The sequence below is a fragment of the Astyanax mexicanus genome, chromosome 3 (assembly GCF_023375975.1).
Source record: "Astyanax mexicanus isolate ESR-SI-001 chromosome 3, AstMex3_surface, whole genome shotgun sequence".
NCBI lineage: Eukaryota > Metazoa > Chordata > Actinopteri > Characiformes > Acestrorhamphidae > Astyanax > Astyanax mexicanus.
Window position 1 is genome coordinate 49,413,306 of NC_064410.1, and position 24,732 is coordinate 49,438,037.

The 24,732-nt window shown below is 38.3% G+C and overlaps 1 protein-coding gene across 1 annotated transcript in view; it reads left to right on the forward strand.

Moving 5' to 3' along the window:
* The first annotated feature begins 5,473 nt into the window (after window positions 1-5,473).
* tinagl1 (tubulointerstitial nephritis antigen-like 1) overlaps window positions 5,474-24,732 on the forward strand; it is a 46,990-nt gene continuing 27,731 nt past the window's right edge. The window contains exons 1-3 of the mRNA XM_022683242.2: window positions 5,474-5,653; window positions 15,526-15,836; window positions 20,106-20,172. Coding sequence (XP_022538963.1) covers window positions 15,533-15,836; window positions 20,106-20,172 — 371 coding nt within the window. The 5' untranslated portion in view covers window positions 5,474-5,653; window positions 15,526-15,532. The remainder of the gene's footprint in view (window positions 5,654-15,525; window positions 15,837-20,105; window positions 20,173-24,732) is intronic.

Consider the following 24,732-nt stretch of genomic DNA (forward strand, 5'->3'; position numbering starts at 1 on the left):
TTATTTTCAGTTTTGTTCAGTTTAATTTACTTTAGTTCAGTTCACTCAAGAGGCAATTACACATGAGAAAAACATGTTATAAAAAACTAAATATTAACTATTTGAAAGACAACAATGTTTAAAATAAAACATTTTGATTAGAAGTAAAATGCATTCTTTTTCATGTGGACTTTTATATGTGCAAAGCAGGGTTGGAGCTAACCCCCTGGACATCTAGGGGGGAACCAAACTGGTGGCAACTCCCTGCAAAATGGCAGAAGGAAAGGCAGATCATCAGCATCTCAAAGCAGCAAACCGAGGTGCATTTATTAGCCTTCACAGTGCAGATGCAAGCTGGTGAGTATTGATATGTCACCTATATGTCAACTAAAGTCTCCTAGTAGAACTTTCACTGAAGATTTTATATAATCGCTTCAGTTCAGTTCAAATTAGTTTAAATCACTTTAATTCAGTTTAAACACACTAATTTAATTCAAGTTCAATTGAAATTGGTTATTTTTTATTATAAATTACTACTCATAAGTTAGACTAGAATGCTTAATGCTAAAAAATAATACTATTTGTATTTTAACCCCCCTTTCTCTCTCTCTCTCTCTCTCTCTCTCTCTTTCTCTCTAACTTGTCTTATAGCTGCCATGTGTGCCTCACATGTGTGGTGACTGCTAATAACCTCTATCCAGAACTGGACTGATCTAGTTTTCATTCTTCTCGTTTTTCAGAGGAAATGGACCATGCACTGCTCAGGATCTAAAAGATCACCCCTCCTGACTCATTAGGGTCTGGTTCACTGCACACACACTTGTGTAATATGTACAATGCTGTCATATTGTTTTTATGCATGGCGTACACGTGGCTGCCTGATCTGAATCACATCTTTGTGATGAGCGGGTCTGATAATAAGGGGCGGGGGCTGTTAGAAGACCCTAAAGGTTAACCTCAGCCCACACACACTTGCACTCGTACTCACAGATGTGTCACAGCAGCTGCTTTACCGGACAATGTGTGATGCATACTGTAGGTACTGTTGCTGATATTCAGTATACAGTATTTACTATAAATGACTCACAGCAGCTGTTGAGCAACAACTGGAAACTGCTTCTGTGCCCCCGCAGCAGATCTGTCATCACATATAGGCCCCTCAGTTACTGAGTATGTTAGATAAACAGAATGGAATCAATAGTATGTGGAGATGACACACTAACATTTTTTCTTTCCTGTTACTAATGATGAATTGGCTTTGGAGTCAATTTTTTAAAAAGCCAGTTTTTTCAAATCTGTGCTCTTCTAACTTTAATTCATCATTCAAATTTAAACCCTTAACAGGCCAGCATTTTTGTCAAATTTCTGCCTGATATTACACCAGTAAATCTTGACGATTTCTTTTTAAGCACTATATAAAAGCTTTCATGTTTGATAAGGAACATTACTGAAAAGCATAATTGTAGTTGTAACAGAAATAATAATAAAAAAAATGTATGTAAATCTGCAACTTTAAAAATATAATAAAAAAAATCATAAAATTGCCTCTTATCTGAACATAATTTTAAAAACAATATTCATGTCCTCCGAACCTTTAGTTTTGTTATGTTTGTCTAGATTTTATGTCTATTTTTAAACCTGCAGAATTTGGCTTATTCCTGTTTCTGATCTGGAATTATTAAGCTATTAATTATTAAGAGAGAAAACAGGCAGCGTCCAAGTGTTCTGTAGGAGATTTCAAAGCCCTCAGATTTGTCAAAATGTAAATAAATTATTTTACTGCAGAGAAAAAAGGGTTTTGTATCATCTACACCTGTAGCCTGTATACGGGACAAGGCATTTTTTATTTAATTGACTTATTTAAACTTTCATTAATAATCAGAAAACAAGCTTTACACATTAATAATAAGTAAGTTAATAATTGCATCAGACTAATCTGCTTAGTTTTATCCTTTTTTAAGTATTTTAGCAGTTTAACCCTGCATAACCTTGCATTTATTTCTTTAGTCTCTTTCCATACACTGACATTAGTTGACTGTGGTAAAAACTACCTAAAATTTTGTGATATTTGAATATAGTTGGAGTCTTCTTCACTCATCTTAAGCTCTGCTCCTGCACTAAACTTACTAGAACAGTTTGATGTTGGGAGCTGTTCTTCACTTATTTTCTGGACAGTTCTAAGATTTTATTAAATCCCGTTTTAGCTATTTGAATCTGGTCACGGTGATCCACTTACTTCAATATTTAAGCTAACCATACTAAAATCTGAGGTTTAAATAAAACAGGCTCCTCCCAAATCCTCAATAACCATGTTCTAATCATCTGCAGCTGATTCTAATTTTACACATCTTAGATAGTACAAAAATAAGTTCTAACATTTTCCTCACAGTAACACTTTCTATTTCTATTAATTACTAGTTACAAATTATGTAAAAAAATGTTCTTTTGATTACTGTACAACAGTTTAGAAATTACCTCAATCACCGTTTTTTAATTCCACATTGACCATTGTGTTTGTTAACATAAGAATAAATGTCAGGTATATTATGGCCAGATATATGTGGTTCTTAAATTATTTCGTTTTAAAATATGTTAAATATATGAAGAACACGTAATACATTTGCCATTAGATTTGCCAAAATACATCTCAAATTATGATTAAAAATATAAAAAGCGTTTAAACAGTGTAAATGCTATTTTATGTTATTATAAATGACAATAAACAATCTTAAAATTACAATAATAGGTACCACTTTACTTGGATGATCTATTATAGAGAACAGATATGTATATACACTGCAAACGTGTGCAAATCTACATGATCTAGACTTTTCTGCTGATATTCAGTCAAATACTAATACTGGTTATGAGTGGCATCTGTATCACTTATTCTATTTTTACTGTAGGGTTTTGATGACTTGTAATACAAATGAAATTCAATTTTAAAACACTTTTTTAGCTTTGAATACAGAAGGTCCTTTGCTGTAATATGTCTTAAGTTAAAGCTCAGAGCCAAAAGTGAAACAAAAAAGAAAAGAAATCCAAGCACTTACAGACCGAAAAAGATGAAGTAATGGAAGATTAGTCTTTATATGCTAGACATGTGTTTAAAAAAGCTTTGCAGAGCAAGTCAAATCATGTTGAAATGATGATTGCAACACGGAAAGAGAGGATTGGTAAATGCTGTAATGGATTTACTCTCATGATTCAGTGGAAGAACATTTTCACTATTATGACACACACACACACTTCACTATCTAGGTTTATGGTGCATTATCAGAATTGTTCTTCAATTTTCCTTTTTTTTTGTGAATCTCAAATGTTTTTGCATATTTGTCTCATTTAATTGTATAAGATATTTTAATACAACAAAGAACAACTGAGAAATTTATTAAAATTTAAATTATTAATTTGTGGGGTAATTGTTTACTGCACTCTTTAAAAATATTTATATAAATGCAGTTAATAACTGTGATTAATTAATTTACCCAGCTCCAGGTGTGATTACTGCCTGACCTGCTGAACCTAAACATCACAACACTCAACAAGCTACAAGTGATTAACAGAAATTCCAGATTAAATTATTTCAGATAGAAAAAAGTGTAAAAGAGAACCACAGTGAGACTCATTGTCTACAAATGGAGGAAACTTGGAACAGTTCTGAATCTTTCCAGAAGTGTCCAGTCCCACAGTCTTCATATGATAAAGGTCAGTGTTCATGATTCCACCATCAGTGATTGATTTAAATAAAAAAAAATGTATCAGTGTAAAAGTTGCAATTCCAAACCGGTCCTAAACAAGAGAATTGTAAAGGCTTATTTGCTGACATAAACCTTGATGACGCTCAAGCTTATCGAAATAGTGTGATGAGAATGTGAGAATCTGATGAGTTGAAAGAAAAAAAAAAGAGTAAATTGTAGTAAACATGGTGGTGGTAGAATGATGACGTGGATGTGTTTTGCTGCTTCAGGTCCTACGTGACTTGCAGCAAACAGCGTAAACCATAAATTTTATAAACAGTGTAGAAAAGTACCACAATCTGAAAGACTGATCTCCTGTTACAGAGAGTTTTGGTCTCTGGCCTTTGATTAATTTGCTGCAAAAGTTTGACAACCAAGAAGCCTAATAGGTTTCTAGGGACCTGTCATTTTTCCTTGTCTTATACACTGCCAAAAGTCATGGGATAGTATTTAGTAAAATAATCATAAAGTGGCTTTTAAGGTAAATACTGGAAAAGAACTGTTCATACAAGGCTTGATTTGAGCCCCAGCTAGATTCAAGTCAGTATACAGCTGTAGAAAAAAACAAGGGATCACTTCATTTCTGAATCAGTTTCTCTGATTTTGCTATTTACAGGTATATGTTTGAGTAAAATGAACATTGTTGTTTTACTCTATAAACTACAGACAACATTTCTCCCAAATTCTAAATAAAAATATAGTCATTTAGAGCATTTATTTGCAGAAATCAATATTTGGTGGAATAACCCTGGTTTTTAATCAGAGTTTTCATGCATTTTGGCATGTTCTCCTCCACCAGTCTTACACACTGCTTTTTGAGAACTTTATGCCACTTCTGGTGCAAAAATCAAGCGGTTCAGCCTGGTTTGATGGCTTGTTATTATTTATCTTCCTCTTGATTATATTCCAGAGGTTTTCAATTTGGTAAAATCAAAGAAACTTATCATTTTTAAGTGCTCTTTTATTTTTTTCCAGAGCTGTAAGTAGATTAATGGTTATATTTGTAATAGGTTGTACATTGTTGTACACTGTGTTCCATAGTGTTTCAAAGTTTTTTCAAGATTATTGCTGTGTTACAAAATAGAACAGATCGTTTGGTTTAAAGATGTTTGGTAATAGAGAAGATATCTAGGTGAAGATGGATCAATGTCGGATGACACGTCTCTGAAAAGGCTTTTGTTCATGTGGTCGTGAGTAAGCATCAGTACAGTTTCAAACAGAACCCCCCCTAGTCCCCCTCACCCCAGTCCTTTAAATCCCCTGACCCCCCTTGAGTTTTCTATTGGTCTACTGTGTACATATGAGTGATTACTTGCTCATCTCGCTTCATCCCACATCTGCTGGCCGCTCCGTCAGTGAATAAGGATTTGGTTATTGATTTGTTGACCATGACCAGCTCAAAGAACAGCTATTCCTCAGTGTGTGTTCTGTCTGATTTTCTACAACTGCTCTCCACACTATTACACTGCACTGTGGCTTTTACACCACTGCAGTAATGGGTCTGACCACCAGGCGCTGAGCGAGCCCTACTCACAGAAAGAGAGAGAGAGAGAGAGAGTGCAATAGGGCATGCATGAGTTCTGAAGTTACACTATGAGGCAGGAGTGGTCAGTGAGTTTATGTGTATGTGTATGTGTATGTGAGAGAGAGAGAGAGAGAGAGAGAGAGAGAGAGAGAAAGAGAGAGAGAGAGGGAGAGGGAGAGAGGGAGAGAGTGAAAGGAGGAGGGTTTAGGGTGGAGGGCTTGTCCTCTCACCGTGACTTTATAAAGAGCCTGGCAGTGAGTGTGTGAGGCAGAGGGCAGAGACTGGCTGAAAGGAAGGGAAACTCACACAGTCCTGTGTCTGCGAGAGTGCTGGGCTGCAGAGTTTAACCTGTGTACGCACTTCACCTTTGGATTAAAACAGAAGGAGGATTTTTTCAGACTGAAATAAGGTAGGAGTATTGTCTCAATCTGATCTTTACAGTTGTGTTTGAGTTTGTGCACAAACCCCTTTACCCATTACTATCACTACACACAGGTGAGCTACTACACGTAACACACACCAACTTCACCTTCCTAACCATTCTAACTTTTCTAACCTTCTGTCCTCAGCAAATCAGATTGAACAGTTTGAAAACATAAAACGATGATTAAAAAATGAGACGATATAAACTAACACTATACAAAACATTATATAATAAGAATCACCATCATGCTGAATGTCACACATGGTGGTGGTAGTGCAATGGGGAAAATGAGCATTGCTTTTTCCTGACCCATGCTGCAACTTAATGTTTGATAGGATAATTGACAAGACCATCATTTTAGTATTTATTATACATTTGGTAGCTTTGTATCTTCAGAATGGTAACTTTACATGAGAAGAAAAACAAACATTCCTTACTTTCAGTGGAATGTAAAAAAAAAATGTAAAAAAGTTATTTTGGAGCAACTCTATTGCTCCATTTATGATCAGATTCTGACACAATAAATTATAAAGAAGATCTACCATAGGTACTTATTTAAATATTATCAAACATGATTTAAAATGAATATGTTTGTGAGACAGAAGATATTTACTAAATAAGATAAATATACAGGCCCACAAATGTTTCAGGCAGTTTGTTTCAAACTTAAATGTTTTGCCAATTTTGCATGTAAAAATAATTGTGTTATATCAGAATAAATAAAGGGGCTGTACCAAAATACATTTAATTATTTTTTTTCATTAAATAATGTTTTTTGGGGTTATTTTTTTAGATGTATTTACTTTGTTGTAAAGTCATAATGTACAGCACAAAGAGAATTTTGTGACTGTGCAAAGAAAAAAAAATCTAAATTTTAACAATTTTTGATTTTCTATATAATTTGAAGACAGGAGCTGTCCTTCATATTTTTTATGATCGATGAACAAAAATCTCCTACATTACATTTAACATTGACTTCCACTGGAAGTTGTTTTTTTATTGAATCACACTTGAAACACATTTGTAGGATGTTTACTGTTCTTACTGAGACATATGATTTGCAGTAAACACAAATTCACTAAATTACAGGGTTTAAATGAAAATGTTTGATTTGCACCTCTGATGGTGTCTCACTGTGATTGGTAGTAATAGGTAATAAAAGGACATTCTGAATGATCATCTGAAACCATACATTCAGAAAATACAGTACACTCAACTCAGCTTTACAGTTTCCTTTGGCAGCATAAACAAGCATGTGTGATATGGGTGATATTAGAAATGCCTGTGGGGAGGAGACTGCTGTGCTGTTAAGTCATTACATAAGCAGAACTCTCTAGAAACAGCAGAAGAAGTGGTTATTTAGATTACATACTTCAGCTTTAGAAATTCAGATATAAGATATTTGAGTGGATATTTAAATTAGAGTAATTCAATTATTTACTTTTTACTTCTGGTAGTCTTGCACTAATGTGGTTTAAATGCCTCAGTCTTATTAACATTGTGCCACATACAATATATCGTCTATGACAATATTTTATTTGCTGTGTTAATTCATGAGCTGAAGTTATTGAGTATGCTAATCACTGTGGAAAAAACACAATCAAAACACCTTTACTTATTGTTGTCAGTGTGCGCACATTACATTTAAATACCCATTATAAAAGCTTATGGAAATCTGGTGGGCCACATGGTTTAAACATACAGCTATTTGATTTGTACTTCCGATTTTAATGTTAAATGTTTGTTTATAGGAAAGAAAAAATTCCTTAAAAATGCTGTTTAATGCTCATTAATATATATTATTCTTTAAGAAGTGCAGGCTTGTACAAAGTACAGACTTTTATAAACACATTTTTGAATAATGCAAAATATTGTTTATTATCTTAAGCGTCAAAATGATAGAAAAGATCAAGATAATGTATTTTTTGCTAATGCTAAATGAGAAAATTATATATTTTTTTTATAATATCCAAAACTGACAGTTATACTTTACCAAATTTCTCCAAATGTTATGATTAATAGACCAACAGAAATGTTCCACAACAGTCATGAACAAAGTTTTTAACATTTTAAATGCTTTTCCATTCTACTGCAACATTTTTGTGTGACAGTAAGGATGTTATCTTTAGCTACTGAATGTCAGACAGTATTTTTGTGGTGTATTTGGAGTGACGCTTTCACTCTGATGTGGTGTGTCAGTATAGTGATCAGAGTGTTCAGCAGACAGACCCCTCGTGAGGTGATTAGGGGCTATAATATCAGCCAGTGTCTCGCCCATCTGGCCCGCTGGTGTGAGGGGATTTGATCACGGGTCAGTGGCTTACTTTGGACCGGGAGCAGCTGTGCTCCGGTCACTAATGGGTCAGCCATGTGGCTTTTAGCCAAATGATGGTCGCCTTGAAAAGTACGACAGACTCCTTGAAGCAGCACCAAACTGTACATCCCGTACACTGTGTGACGAGTTTATTAAAAGAGACACAATCACAAATAAATGTCTGCATCAACCTTTAGAAACATTTCCATCTGTGAGGAACTTTAATTGAGCTCATGTTTAGTTTGTACATTACTTGTTTCTACATGAGAGTTCTGTTAGACCATAGTGTGGGTGGTGTGGAGCAGTGGATAACACGACCGCCTGCTTGTGTGCTACCACATCATGTGGGAGACTGGGGTTGAGTTCCTGGTCTGGGTGACTTTACTGTGCTACACTAATAAGAGTCCCTGGGTAAGACTCCTAACACTAAATTGGCCCAACTCTGTAATAGAAATAACCTTGTAAGTCGCTCTGGATAAGAGAATCAGCTAAATGCCATAAATGTAAAAATAAATGTGAGGACCAAACAGTGCTGGTGTACACCACCCAGTATTTTGAATGTTAGATCATGGAAATTTATTTATCTACTGAGAAACACACCTGTCAGTTATTGTCAGCAACTGAGGAGCTCAATAAGCAATTTTTCAACATTATTTATAAGGTTTAATTGATTATTGCAGTACCCTTTGATATCAATATTAGAATAAATACTACCACTGTAATGATTAGCAAATGATATACAGTCTAATGAAGCCTCACTCTACATCCAGTGCTCAGTCTTCAGTTCTTTACAGTCCCAGAAATATCAGTGGGCAGCTTCCAGTCCAGCGTTAACTGTCCCAGTACTGGGGTCACTGGGTTCATCATAAACCCCTCCTATAGGGTCCACGGCTTCTGATAGGATTAATGATCCTGTTCACAAACTGAAGAGATGATAAACTGTGTATATCCCCCGGTGACTTTAATTCAACAGTCTAGAGAGATAGAGAGAAGTGAATTAAACCCTAAACAGAGAGATAGAGGGGAGACATACAGAGAAAGAGAGAGAACAGAGGGAGGGAAAAGGGAAGAAAGAGAAGGGTACAGTGAGATGAAGTGAAGAGAAGAGAGAAAAGAATGAGAAGAAATACAATACAAGATGGGAGGAGAGAAAGGAGGGGATGGAAAGAGACAGAACTAAACTGAACAAAGAGAGTGAGAATGCAGAAATAGACAGTGAGGAAAAAAAGAGAATAGAAAGGAATGAAGAGAAGGAGAGAAGATGTACATTATATGAATTATCAAAAGAATTGGTTCACCTGCTCATTCTTTTTATGCTTTAAAAATTTCAACCAAAATATGTTTTATACTTTAGATTCTTTAAAAATAGCTCTTAAAGGCGTTCTAGAGGTGCTGAGCTCTTGTTAACTGCTTTTCCTTTACTCTGCGCTCCGACTCGTCCCAATTGAGTTTTATGTCAAGGTCTAACATTCTTTTGTCTTCTATCAAACTGCACGTGTTACTTCACATTTTTTAGGTCTTTAATATAAATCCACAATGTAGCAAACAATACTGATAAAGAACAAATATTAACGAGAATGTGTGACCAAACTTTTGACTGGTACTGTATATACCTAACTTACACTATAAACATGTTAACTTACTCTTTATACATAGTGTGAATTAGGGGTAATTAATGGAACAAAATAGCTAAACAAAGGATTTCTTTAATACTGAAGATGTTGATTTTTATACTGTGGTTTCATATCTAGGGCTCAGCAACAATGTTTTTTTCCCTTTGTGCAAAAAAAGCCTAGCATAAATTAACTGTCCTAATTGACCTTATGTCCCAATCACCCTTATTTCACCCTACATTACACCCTGCACTGATTAAATGTACAAGTCATTAATATATCTATCTATAGACAAATGAATACAGAGAGAGAAGAATGAGTAAAAGAGAATGAGAGAGAGAGGGGGAGAGAAAGAGAACAGAACCAGAGAGCGAGAGAGCGCGAGAGTACTGTGCTGGCCTCCTAAAGGCACAGTCATGCAGAAAAATGAACAGCAATGGACTTTTCTCTCTGGAGCTCCTCTCAGAGTTGTGAGCAGAACACCTATTGTGTTTGCTGGATGCCGGGCTGGTGAAATAATTAGATAATTAATGACACTAATTAAGTCACTCACTGCCCCTCTTGTCTTTGTAAGGAGTCTTTGTTGGTAACCTGAGAGAACAGCAGGTGCTTTAAAAGCAATAACGTGCAGCCCTTAACCATTGTTTCCAGGCCGGGGGGAAAGAGGGAAAGTGAACAGCGGTGGTCCGAACTCCTAACAACCAGAGGTTAAGAGGAGACTGTACAATAGCCCAAACAGAGCCCAAACAGACCCTAAACAGAGCCTAGTACATCCCATAGAGCAGACTGGCCATGCTGTAATGCCTTAATAAAGCTACTGCAGAGAACTGAGCATGTTGATAGCCCTAATCAGCATTTCCATTGATTAACAAAGATTTGTGGACACCCATTTAAATGAATGTTTTCAATTATTTAAAGGTTTAATTTTGGGGGGGTTTGAGTGGTCCAGCGGACTAAGGTGCTCCACACCACAATGATCAGGAGATCGCCAGTTCAAATCCTGTTCATGTAGCTTGCCATCAGCTGCCGGAGCCCTGAGAGAGCACAATTGGCCTTGCTCTCTCTGGGTGGGTAGACGGCACTCTCTCTTCTCATCACTCCAAAGGGTGATGTCGAGCAGCAAAAGGCGTCTGTGAGCTGATGTATCAGAACCTAGTCGCTGTGCTTTCCTATAAGAGCGCTGTGATGCTACTCGCTGCAATATGCATCAGCAGCAGTTTAAAAAGAGGTGGTGGCTGACTTCACATGTATCAGAGGAGGCAGTCTTTACCCTCCTGGTGTTGGGGCATCACTAGTGATGGGGGAGTCCTAATGAGTGGGTTGGGTAATTGGCCGTGTTTGGTGTTCAGAGGCTTTGGGTTGAGTCGACTCATTGAATGAGTCAATGATTCAAAACAATGTTTAAAAAGCCCATGCGTTCATATCACGCGCTGGCCCCATGCACACACACCATGGACAAACTCATACGCTGACGGACACTGGATTGTACTTCGGAACGCAGATTTGTGACTGAAAATTGGAAAATGATGCACTAAATGAGTCACGGAAGAAACTTTGAAGGAGAGATTATTGTTTTTCACCTTTAATCAAGGATCCTCACTGGAGAGTGTCGACGCTGCAGTTTTTAGAAATGTATGCTTTATCCCACTGGGTGTTTGCGTGAAAATTCTGATTAATTATTAAATTAATCGTGAAAATCGCCCAGCACTATCTTCTACCCCCAATAAAAGCTAATAAAAGAAAATAGACAGAAAAACAACTAAATCAGGAAAAGTCCCCGGACTGATGTAAACACTTAAATTAGCATTCATGGCACCTTTTTCCCAAAAAACATCTCATAAAGTATTCAATTATACAAGAAACCATGAAATGATGAAACAAGACCTTTAAGGCACACCCTTTACTGATTCTGACACAGATGTGCAAATACACACACATATACAACTTGATTAGACCCTGTAGAGTAAAGTAATGCCAATAGATTAGGACTAGCAGCAGATAAACATGAACACTTTGGCATCAAAGCCCCCAGAACTAAGCTATGATTCTCCATCCTATACATACAGGTTGGGTGGATTAGAAAGTTGGGGATGAGGTGGGGTGTTAATCATCCAACATCCTGACCTCACTAATGATGTTGTCTCTGGAGCAGATAAAGATGAACATATTGGCACTGTGCCTAATGCCAAGCGTGTGCTAGAGGAGCATCATATAGCCCATACATCTTTTGTTAAAATGTTGTGGGCACTCCTTGGTAACATGAATGCACTCACCTATACTTCACATTACACCCAATGATAGCACAGCTGTGCAAATGCATACACACACATACACAGCTACAGTCTAGGCTTGGTAGAGAAGCACCGCCAATAGAATAGGACTCGCTGATAACAAGCAGATAAACATGAAACAACTATGGGCTAGAAAAGTTAGAGTTAAAAAAGTAGCTCCTCAGCATTGAGCTGTGGAGCAGTGGAACTGAAATGTGTTTTCTAGAATGATGGTGCTCCATCCTATATATGGAAGATGATGATGGAAATTAGATGGAATGAGGTGGAGTGGGGTGGTGATCACCAGCATCCTGTCCTCACTAATGATGTTGTCTCTGACGCGGATGAACTTATAGGCGTTTAGATTGGGCATGATGATTAGAGTTTAGCTAATGAGAGAATAAAGGAAAATCGGTTGTTGTTTTTGCCTTCCAGTTTCTATTAATTACAGCAGTATAACCTGGATCACTGCAGCAGAATTGGAACTGGAAAATTAGTGCTTTTAGTACATTAGTAATGTACTAGACAGGGTGTTCTACAGGTTCTTATAGGCGTTTAGATTGGGCATGATGTTTAGAGTTTAGCTAATGAGAGAATAATGGAAAATCTGTTGTTGTTTCCAGTTGCCTTGTTTCTATTAAATACAGCAATATATTCCGGATCAGTGGAGCAGAATTGAAACTGGAAAATCAGTTATTTTAACATGTCAGTATGTACTGACTCTAAACAGGGTTCTCTACAGGTTCTTACTGGTTTATAAGTTTTGAGATGGATATGGATGGGCATGGATTAATAAATTGGATTTCTGTGTTTTATAGATTTTGAGAGCAGTTTGAGAGTTGTCATGTCTCGAAGTTTCGTTACTTTTTGTGGCGTGGGTAGCTGTTTGGGTTTGACAGCAGGAAGGGACTGCTTCCGCTACACTGATAACTTTAGGCTTTGTCGTGTTGATAATGGCAGGCTGCCCCTCCTCACGTCAGCTACTGTGCACTTTCATGCCTTATTTAGATCAATGACCAATCATTCCCCTTTCTGGGCCTCTTGCTGTTTTATTGCAGTGTTTTATGGTCTAATCCATCTTGTTTGGTCAGTTCTGTCAAAGCTGTGCGCTGTGAGAAGGAAACAGCAATCATTTTAAAAAATGATATAATGCAGGTTAGGCTCGCCTTCCCAAAATGGGTTTAAAGATCACATATAAAAATAGAGGAGGGAATGTAATAGTGAAATTGATACAAAACAGCAAGTGCAGTTATGGTGGAAACTTTCGGGGGTGCTACAGTGGACACAGTATTGCATCTGTGTTCACTGTGTCTATGAATAAATAACACTGTTTCTTGAGGAAGGGGAAAGCTTGAAACTTGGCAGAATCAGTGTGAAACACTAAACTGGAGGCCATTCTGTTCTAAACTACTTCAAAGTTTCCACCACTCTGAACAACAAGTCCTCATACATTCTAGTAAAGCAGGTTATGTGACGAAACCGTGAAGAAAACCACATGTGACTGGACACTATTGTTAGTTTCCTGGAAAAACAATATAACACAAATTGGCAGGGCAGTGTATTAATTGAGTCCAGAGAGATCAACATCAGGCTAGCAAGAATCAAGGTAGTGTAGTTATCCGCTATGCAACACAACAATCTCACCCAGAGTGACTCTCAGTAAAAGCATTTTACAGAGATGAATGGAACACCATGAGCAATCTTGCCTAAATTCAACAGCAATTAAAAGATGGAGCTCAGAGAGACTTCAGTCCATAGATACACTAAATGTCCACACCTTTGTGAACACCCCTTCTAATGGGACAGGACTCGCCTAATGCCAGGCATTGACCAGGGGTGGCACAATACCACTTTTTTTATCCCTGATACCAAAACTACAACCTTTTTTGCTGATACTGATATCACTCCACACAGCCATCTAAATAACATCACATGGAAACTGTCATACAAATACTTTGCTTCTCTATGAAGTCTAGAATATTAATATGTAGGGTTGGACACATACAGACTTTGTTTCTAGCATTTATGTAATTGTGAATCATATCACACTCCCCAATTCTGATCTCACTAAGTTACTCCAACAAAAGTAGGATAAACTGTTTTTAAACCCTCAATTTCAGAAGAAGCAGTAAATGTGTGGGTATCCCAATACTTTTTATCCATAGTGTACTATTTCCACGTAGCATTAGTATTAGTTCCATGTTTCCATATAATAAGTAAATGCTTATTCAGGCCTTTAAATTTTTTTTCCCACATTTACACATCTACAGTCTTTAGTATTGTTCTGCTCGAAGAAGCATTTATTGCACCTATTTCTAAAAGCTTAGGCTACATACAGTCCAAATGAAAAGTGGATACAGACATAAACTGATGAGCAACCTGACAAATAAAAATGCAGAACAGGACTAATGACTGTTTATTTGATGCCTCAGTGTCTAGCTCACCCTTTATATTCGCTGTGGCATTTGTGCATTTGAAACCAGGCTGCGTTATTAAAATGACGCAGTGATGAACCTGTGTTTATTATGTCTGTTTATGTTCTGGATTTTGGCTGAGAGAGTAGAGCTCAGACGCTCTTGGGCGCTCAGACAGAAATGAATCTCCATAGTTCTGAATCACTTTATACAGGTCTATTCAAGGCCTGATAAACACAAAAAATATAACTTTATCTAAAACTCTCCACTGAGCTGCAGGATATATAATGTGGGGCTTCCTGTGTTGAATATGAATATGATTTCTGTCAGAGTCGCTTATCAAAGACAATTCTAACCAGACATCACCAATAACAATGATTACCATGCACTGCTCTGTCCACTGTGGGTGGTAATGCCTTCTATAGCCCTATCCAGACAGAATTAGTTTCTCTCAGGGACGTCTGTAAAATAAAAAAACACTTCTACTTAGTGATAAAGCTCTTGCATCTGGACTGCAATTGAAAAAACAGGAGGACAAGTGAGTGTTTTTTGTTTTTTATTTGCTTTCTTGGTCACATGACATTGCATTCAGTAGCTCCTCCATTTCCACTCGGTGTTGTGTTTACATGGATCTCTATGGAAACACATGCCCAAAGTGTAATTGCACTGGATAAATAGCTATTTTATTAAACGTGAGGTGACGAAACTCAGAAATGTGCGTCTGGAAGGGACTAAAATTACCGGAGGACGACGGAGTTCAACGAAAAACAGTAGATAATTCAGCCTGTAATTTTCTCAGGGGACATCTGAAAAAAATCACGTACAAGGTTGTTCTGGACGGTAATAAAATTACAGAGGACCCCCCACCCATAAAAGAAAAAATTACCCCAGGACCCCCTGAGAAACTAATCCTGTCTGGATAGGGCCTGTCTGCACAGTATACGTGTCAGCACGATCAGCACGATTTTTATTAACATCAAATCTGTGTATTATTATCACATGAATTACTGTAAATATATTACATTATCACAGTTGTTACCATTAATTAGACGTGAAGTCTGACCCTGTCTCTGTCCTTCACTTGGACAAATCATGTTCTCCTTACATTTTAAATCAGATCTACTCGCGTGACTCAATTTCATGTTTGAGCACAGCAGGACAAGCATGACGAGGAATAAGTGGTCTAATCTGATCTTCCAAAATGGCCGTACTTAATCATGTTGGTGTATTGATTTGTCTCTGACAGGCGAGAGATGATGAGGCTGATGCTGGCGGTCGGTGCAGTGCTCCTCCTGCTGGTGGAGGGAAGTACGGCGGCAGGAACTCTGCTCCGGAGCAGGAGGGAGCTGGCCAGCCCGCTGCACGTGGGGGGCATCAGGGACCCTTACGGCTCGTACTGCGAGCGGAGAGGAGGCTGCTGCGAGGGCCGGAATGACCAGTGCACCGTGCCTTACCTGGACACCATTTGCTACTGTGACCTCTTCTGCAATCGCACCATTTCTGACTGCTGCCCGGATTTCTGGGGCCACTGTCTGGGAGTGCCCCCTCCGTACACGGGTAAATTGGAATTACTCCATTAACTTTTAATCATATTGTTTAAATCATATGTCCAAAAGCTCTGTACTCTGTACTCGAAAAATAATGCTGCTTCATCTATGACATCACTCAAAGGACCATCTAAAGCATGTATATTTTTTTAAAGGTTTCATTCCATCATTTTAAAATTCAATTTTAAAATGTCTATTTGTGGTCTCTAGTATGAATGAATGCCATGTGAGCTGTTTTTAGCCGTCAACCAGTGACTACAAGGCCATGATTTCACTGGTTGAAGTAGACACCCTAACCTCTCTCTGATCAACTCGTATTTCCGAGGATTTTCTTTTACTAGCTACTGCAGACAGTGGAGGCGGAGAAACAGTTTCATATGCAGCACACATTTACAACTCAGACAGACCTATAGTATTTCACAAAGAACCAGAAAAAGTGAATTTTAGCAGAATGAGACTTTTAAGAATGTATCCCTGTAGAAACTGTTACTATCTTTCTTTTTCAAATCTCGTTCAGCGTAATTTATTTGTGGAGTTTACATTACACATCGCTTGTGTAATGTTTGAAACCAATACATTACATTTTAGACAAATTAGTATAAATTAGTCAAAACCAGACTTCATTGTTTCCTAAGGCAGTAAAAGCTCAATCCTTAGTAGAATCAGTGTGAAACTCTAAACTGGAGGCTATTCTTTTCTAAACTCTTTCAGATTTCTCACTGCACTGAACAACATGTCCACAGACATTCTAGTAAAGCAGGTTCTCTGACGTAAACCTTTACTATGACCTATGGCCGCTCGAATAGTCACTATTGTGAGTTTTCCTGGAAATCAATCCAACATGAAATGAATGATGGAGCTCAGAGTGAGCAGAGATTTGAGTTGAGTCAGAGGCCAGAGACCTAGGTCCACCGATCACATCATCTACAATAGCAGGAATTAAGGCAGTGTAGTTATCCACTACACAACACAATGATATTATACAGAATGACTTGCAGTTATACAGTAACAGAAGTGAATGTAGTGATAGTCTTTCTCAATTACATAATTGTATTCAGTTTTTTTAAGTTGCAACTGTTTTTGTACACAAAAAAACTTGGAGCTTGGAGGCAAATTGGTAATCACTCTGTGCTCACTCATGCATGTAGTGTAATCTGATTAAAAACCATCGTAAAGCTTAAGCTGAGTGGTCCCAATCAGCCAATACCTGGCAAACACCTAGCAGGTTTAATACCTGGACCAGTCGGCAATGTATCTTCTGTATGGCATTGCTAGCAACTTTTTTATTTAAAAAAAATGTCTTTAGAGAGCAGCCAGAAGACTCAGTGATTTTCTAAGGTGAAATTAAGTTTGAAAGCCACAACAACTGATAGACTCGTGTTTAAAGCACAACCTGACCACTTTAAAAGTTGTGTAATGTGAATCAGGCAAATCAAACCCCAGTCTTTCACTTGTTATCCACTACACATCCAGTCTGCCTTTATTATAAACATCAATGAAAGAATGGCTCACTGATTCACTGATTCATCTGATGTGTCTCAATACTGTAGTTCATATAGTGTAAGATCAGAATCTCTTCTCCCCTGACCTTCAGTCATATAAATGAAAAGGCAGTCACACCAATAGCTCTGTATCTCAGTAGCTCTGTACATTACTCCACTGAAACAGCTGAACTGTAATCTGGTCACACACATTCCTTTAGCCCGTGTGTTTTTCTGCAGGGCCTCTATTGTAGTGCGAGCGCTCGGGCTGGGAGGTGTAAAAAGTGCTGGGCTTTACCTGAGAATGAGCAGAGAACAGTGGAGTTTTTATGAACACAGGCAGACCGGGGGCAGGATGGAGGGAGGGATGAATGGAGGTCAGCAGAAAGAATTTGTGTAATGCAGCGAAAAGAGAGAGCGAGAGAGAGAGTGAGAGTGTGGGTGGTGGTTTGGGGGGTGAGCTGGGGCAGGAAAAGGCCGGCAGGGATCAGAGCAGGTATGCATGCGCGTGCTGGACCAGGCGGCTGTTTGCTGAAGGAGGGGCAGTCACGTCCACAGGTGTGCTGCAGCCTACAGCCATCCAGCTTCATAACAATACATGCATGGACACACACACACACTCAACATGCTTCCTATACACTATAACCAAAGACTCTACCAAAACCAGGCTGCTAATTGCGAGCCAGCAATTTTTATTATTATTATTGTCACGCAGGAAAGGCTGAGAGGATGGATGTAATAGCAGGTATATATTTATTTACCAAAATAAGAAACACTAAAGCACAAATGGAAAAAAAACAGCGGAACTGCAAAATACACAAAAAACTAAACTAGGAAACTAAATAACTAAGACCAGAACAAAAAACAATCAAAACACTGAAGATACTGAAACAGAGGGGCTTAAATACACAAGGAGGGTAAGAAACACCTGGGACCGGTAAACAAGGGGGCGGGGTTACAAACAAGACACAAGGTGACAACACAAATGGCTAGGGCGGGGCTAGGGCCGAGACAGGACAAAAACAGAACAAGGCTATGTGCTTAAAAAAGCACATGGCTGGAAACATGAAACAGGAAAACAGAGAGCAGAAGCACATAGAACCAAAAGAGGAAAAAAACACAAGAGACAGACACAGGCTAAGGTGACTTTTTATTGTTTTTGTTGTTTTTATTCCTATTAGCAACACCACAGCAACAACCTAGTATATCATAGCAACCATTAGCAGAACTCTATCAACCACCTAGCAACATCACAGATGCCACCATAGGATATGCCAATACTAATCACATACAATCACCCAAGCAACCACATTGTAACAACATAGCAACAAACCGGATATCGTAGCTACCATATAGCAACAATATGGCAACCAATTGTGAAATTAAAACAACCACCTATCAACCACTTACTAACCACATACCTCTATCACAGCTAACAGCTAGCAACATTATAGACACCACATGGAATAAAACAACCGCTTAACAACAGCCTAGCAACTGCCTGCTGTAAGTGTGTAAATATTCTGTTATAATTTATTATTATTCATTTGTAATGTGTCTTATAGTACATTTAAGGACAATATCTCACATGTAATTACTAACTCCTTAGGTAATACAGTTTCATCAGTTTATAAGCGCTCAGAGTTAATAACAGAGCTAATTACTCTCACTGCAGTGTCAGTGGGAGTAGTGATGACGATCATTACTGACTCCTACAGTTGAGGAGTGTAGAGTAGGATAAAGGAAAAAATAAAGGAGACCCAAGCCAACATTCCAGCACCAGATTTCTGAGGCTCAGGGGAGTTTCAGACTTTAGATGTCAAACAAGTGGTTCTGTTAACCCCGTCAGCCCTGTGTGTAGGGGTGCCATACAGTAGTGGACTCGTGTTCCCAGAGACAGTGAGTGAATAAATTGTAGTGAAGACTTAAATCGATTTAAATGGCAAGAACAGTGTACTACATTACTAACAAAGTGCCTGAACTGCCTCCAATTTTATAAATTCATCTGTTACCTGCAACGTTAGCTGATACATGCAACTAGATAAACAAAAGAATACATAAAGATACATCATGAGTAATAAAAGGCAAGATTCAAATAACTCTGGACATGGTAGCATACCATTTACAGCTCTGGAAAAAAGAAGAGACCACTTAAAAATAATGAGTTTCTTTGATTTTACCAAATTGAATTTTTGCACCAGGGGTAAAGGCACAAAGCAGTGTGTAAGACTAGTGGAGGAGAACATGCCAAGATGCATGAAAACTGTGATTAAAAAACAGGGTTATTCCACCAAATATTGATTTCCAAACTCCTTAAACTTTATGAATATGAACTTGTTTTCGTTGCATTATTTGAGGTCTGAAAGCTCTGCATCTTTTTTTGTTATTTCAGCCATTTCTCATTTTCTGTGAATAAATGCTCTAAATTACAATATTTTTATTAGGAATTTGGGACAAATGTTGTTTGTAGTTTATAGAATAAAACAACAATGTTCATTTTACTCAAGCATAAACCTATAAATAGCAAAACAAGAGAAACTGATTCAGAAACTGAAGTGGTCTCTTAATTTTTCCAGAGCTGTGAATAGTGATTTCCAGAATATTCTTACTGATATTGTTTTATTTTCTTTTACTGTGGTAGATAAGAGTTATAGACACTGGCTGGAGATATTTCTACACGAATATAAGAAAAATGTGTGACTCACTGTTTTAGTTTCCTGTGAATCGGACAGGTGTGGTGGTAATTAGTGTGTGTACTTCAGTCTGATTCACTGTAAATTGCTGTCTCTTGGTTCCAGGTATTTGTGAAAGAAACGGCCACAGGTTCCATTCAGGGGCGACCTACAAAGAAAACTGCAATTTATGGTAAGACTAAACTATGCTCACACACACACACACACACACACCTTTCCTCTTCCTCCAAACAGTGAATCACACTGCATGCTCTTGCCTTTAATAATGGCACCATGGAGCAGGGGGGCATTGTTTAGTTCTTTAGAGTGTGTGTTGTAGACCACAGGAGCTTACTGAGAGTGAAGGTGGAAAGACATGCATTCCTCAACTTTCTCTCTCCCTCCTTTCCCTTCTCTCTCTCTCTCTCTCTCGCTGTCACTGAACTGATGGTATGGACAGTGGACAGTGCAAACCCCCTGAATTAGTGTGTGTGCATTACATTTACACAGTCCTGCCCCATGTGTGTGTCTTTACATGAGCCCCTCGCTACCGCTGTGAGCTATGTCTATAGAAAACCAGCCTAATCCCACTCCAGCATCAGCCATAACAAGAACATTAAATCTTTTAATATTTGCTGTATGTTATCTATTTATTGTAAGTACATACCAACTTGAAATCAGCCAGTTCCAGTCATTAGAGAAATGTCTATTCACTTGAAGGTCTTTTTTTCAACACAGCCACACAGTTATTTCCAGTCACACAAGAACAGGCTCTGATCTCTGATAATGGAAAAAAGACAAAAATACTCATAATTAAAAACTTAAGTTTAAATAAAACTTATTAATACACAATAACAGGATTTTTTTGTTTGTTGATGTGTTTGCATCAATCCTCACCACGAGTGAGCCATTTCCAGAGATGTTAGGCTTTCCCCACCAGAACAAAAAAAAAAAAAGACCCTCCAAAGTGAATTTGATCTTTTTGTTGAAGCACAGGACATAATCTACACAGCTCATCATGATGAGCAGCTTCTGGCTATAACTGTCCATTTGAAACAACAACATTTAACACATCCACATTCAATATAGGAGACCCCACACATACAGCTCTGAAAAAAAGAATAAGAGAACCCCTAAAAATTATGAGTTTCTTTGATTTTACCAAATTGAAAAAAAAAACTCTGGAACATAATCAAGAGGAAGACCAAATTGAACTGCTTGAATTTTTGCACCAGGAGTGACAAAGTTATCCAAAAGCAGTGTGTAAGACTCAAGATTCATAAAATGAAAATCTCTTGAATATAAACAAGACGAAGATGGATGATCACAAGCCATCAAACCAAGCTGAACTGCTTAAATCTTTGCACCAGGATGGTATAAATTTTCTCCAAAAGCAGTGTGTAAGACTGGTGGAGGAGAACATGCCAAGATGGATAAAAACTGTGAACTGTGTTAAAAAGCAGAGTAATTCCACCAAACATTGATTTCTGAACTCTTAAAACTTTATGAACTTGTTTTCTTTGCATTATTTGAGGTCTGAAAGCTCTGCATCTTTTTGTTATTTCCCCCATTTCTCATTCTCTACAATATTTTTATTTCGAATGTGAGAAATGTTAGTTTCTAGAATAAAACAACAATGTTCATTTTACTCATTTTCTATTGACACAAATAGAGATACATATCAATCAATCTGATCATCTCATCTATACTTTCTGGATTTAGATCATTTTTAGTATGTGCGTTTATTAAAAATTCATATTGTTATGAAACTGAAGGTTTGGTTCTAGTACATGTTATGCGTGTCTGTAATTTATATGAGCACTGAAACTGGTAAATATTACTCTGTCATACATTGCAAAAGAAGTCAAAAGAATGTGTGCTACACACAGTAAATGTGTGACTCATTATCTCAGCTTCCCAGGAATCGAGCTGCTGTGATTGGTATGTCACAGACTGATTCACTGTGAATACTGCTACCATTCATTGGTTTCAGTATAACTCTTAATGGCCAGTGTATTAAGTGTGCAGTAATGTGTGTATAGAGGTGGTTCTGCTGTTTCTGTGTGATTCTGAAGCTCTGATAAATGCCCAGCTCTCAATGTAATCCTCCTGCTGAGCAGCAGAGTGTAAATGCAGAATAATTGGTCCAGAATTCTTCAGCTCTTTCCAGCAAACTGTCCAAAAGCTGTGCTCTTTGATCCTCACTGAGCACGAGCACAGCTCTTTATTGCCATCCACCTCTCGTCTTCTGACTCACACTCACTCACTCACTCACTCACTCACTGACTGACGGAGGTGTGATATTGCTGCGCTTATTACCCATTCAGTTTCTTCCACCCTGTACACCTTTCATTTCAGAGAGGTGTAGGCCTACAGGGTGGGGTTGATGGTCTTATCTGTCTGAACGTGATCTTTGCTCCGTATGTTGAGTATGTATAGTAGATGAATGTATGGAAGGCGTGGGAATGGAGAGCTGAGGGCTTACTGGTCAGAATTACTGACTCGTTTGCTGGAGCTCTTTCACACCTGAGTGGTAGGAGCCATGTTTCCAGGAACAGGCAGGCCAGTGTGGCTGCTGTCTGCTTCTGCCTGGGTTGTTGTGTGTGTTCTTACACAACTGTTGTTTGTGCTGAATTAATGAGCTTGCTTCCCTGGCAGTGTGGAGAGCTTTTTGGTTCATTCACAATAATGTAACCTCTTTATGTAAACGCCATGGCTTGTTTATAGTCATTGTATGAAGGTGATGCAAGTTTTAAAGCTTTACAAACGCTCAGGGCTGGGGCTGCACAATATTAGAAAAAAAATACTTTGCAAATGTTACTTTTTTCGCTGATATATATCACGATATTACACAATGCAAGGCCCATAACATCACCAGCCCCGTCCCCACCCATGTTCTGTCTCACATCCGGACCGATCAAGAGCGCAGAGGGTCATCGCAGAGCTCTCAAACCACAAGAAAAAACAGCAAAACAACAGTAATCAGCTCTTTAATCAGGCATTTAAATGGCTTTTTAAAAGGTAAATAAGAGCATTTGTCTGGGATTAAAAGCGTGAATTCAGCTGTAACTGGAAATATCTGCACTGCAAAACTGTGCTGGACTGAGGTGACAGCTTTCAACACATGCTTTTACAAGCATGTGCCCAATCATGTAGATGGAGGCCATGCGGTTACATTGTGTTTACTCCTGATCCCCTACCCACGCACTCCAACTCCCCCTGCGGTTCTCGCTCAGGCAGCAGCAGCCTGTCACTCACACAGACACAGAGACAGCGCTGTGTATCTACTTCTTGTGTCAAGAATCAAAACATTGCAACATGACGTGTGTTTGATTTAATTTTCTTAAATGGCACCATACATACTGCGATGAGACTACTGTGCATGCGCACATCGCAATGACGATGCCTAAAAGATATATTGTGCAGCCCTACTCAGGGAAGGCGTGTTCTGATGCTTATTGCTCACCAGCAATCTATTTTAACCACTTGCACCTGTGTCATTTAAATAGCGACAAAGTTTCGGAATATATCTGCGCCGATGGCCGTGGTTGTCATGAAGTGAAGTGTGTTCAGGTAAATTTCTGCTGATTAGAATCTAAGCAACAGTCAACCTGTCCCAATAATTAGTAGCCATGAACACCTTTAAGCAGCTACCAAAGCAGGAGGCTACGAAAAAGGCAGGCAGCAGATTGCTATGTTAGGGTCCCACATACTGCTAGCTCAGAAAGCAAATGCTAATGCAAAAAATTCTTCATTGAGGTAGGAACTCACATTTGTATATGCTTAGTTCTCTAGACAAGGGGGTCACCAACCATTTTGAATCTGAGAGCTACTTCTTGGGTAGCAAATAATGCAAAGGGCTACCAGTTTGATACACACTTGTGAAATCACAAATTTGCTCAATTTACTTTTAATTATATGTTATTATTAATAATTAGTGCTATTTTTAGAATAGGCCTGCGGGCTACTCATAAGGTCTTTGCGGGCACCACCTTGGTGACCCCTGCTCTAGACTGATTTAGATAAATGCAACCTTTTGAGCTCAGTTAGCAATTACTAAAGATATGTTTGAATTTAATGAAAAGAACACATCATCAACTGTTAAGTATGGGGTGGACAGATTTTCGGCAATGTTTTGAGCTTGTGCTGCAGCCAGTAGCATGAAGAACATTTTACTGGTGGAAGTGTTCAGTCAAACATCAGCAAATTCAGCAAGCAAACATCGCCTGTATAAAAAAAATAGACGAAGAATGGCTTTTACAGCAGGATAATGATCCTAACACTCCCCAAAATACCTAAATCTGAAGGGCCATGGCTCTCAGTCATCCAGGCATGAATAGTGGTAGTGTTTCTTTAAGCTAACCCAAATTTAACCCACATTTTCATTATACTGGTTTACTGAGACGTGGCAAACTGACAAAGACAACAGAGCTAATACGCTCATCTATTAAAGCTTATTTAAAACACAGGTTTGTTTGCTGTGAGTGTAGTTTATGGTTTATGTGCTTGTCGCTGCACAGATGCTGCATGTCTCTGAGGCCGGAAGGGGCACAGCAGGGCGGTTTGCGTGCTGAAGGCTGTGAGGTCAGCTGGCACTAAGAGGGATAAGAATGGCCTGTTAGGATGTGGTTACTGTGTGTTTGATACATGCTGGCTCTGTTGGAAAGCAGAGAAAATTAAGTCTAAATGGTGGTTATACACTCCGCTTTAGTTCACTTTCCTTTCTGAGTGTAAACAACACAGTCTGAGGACA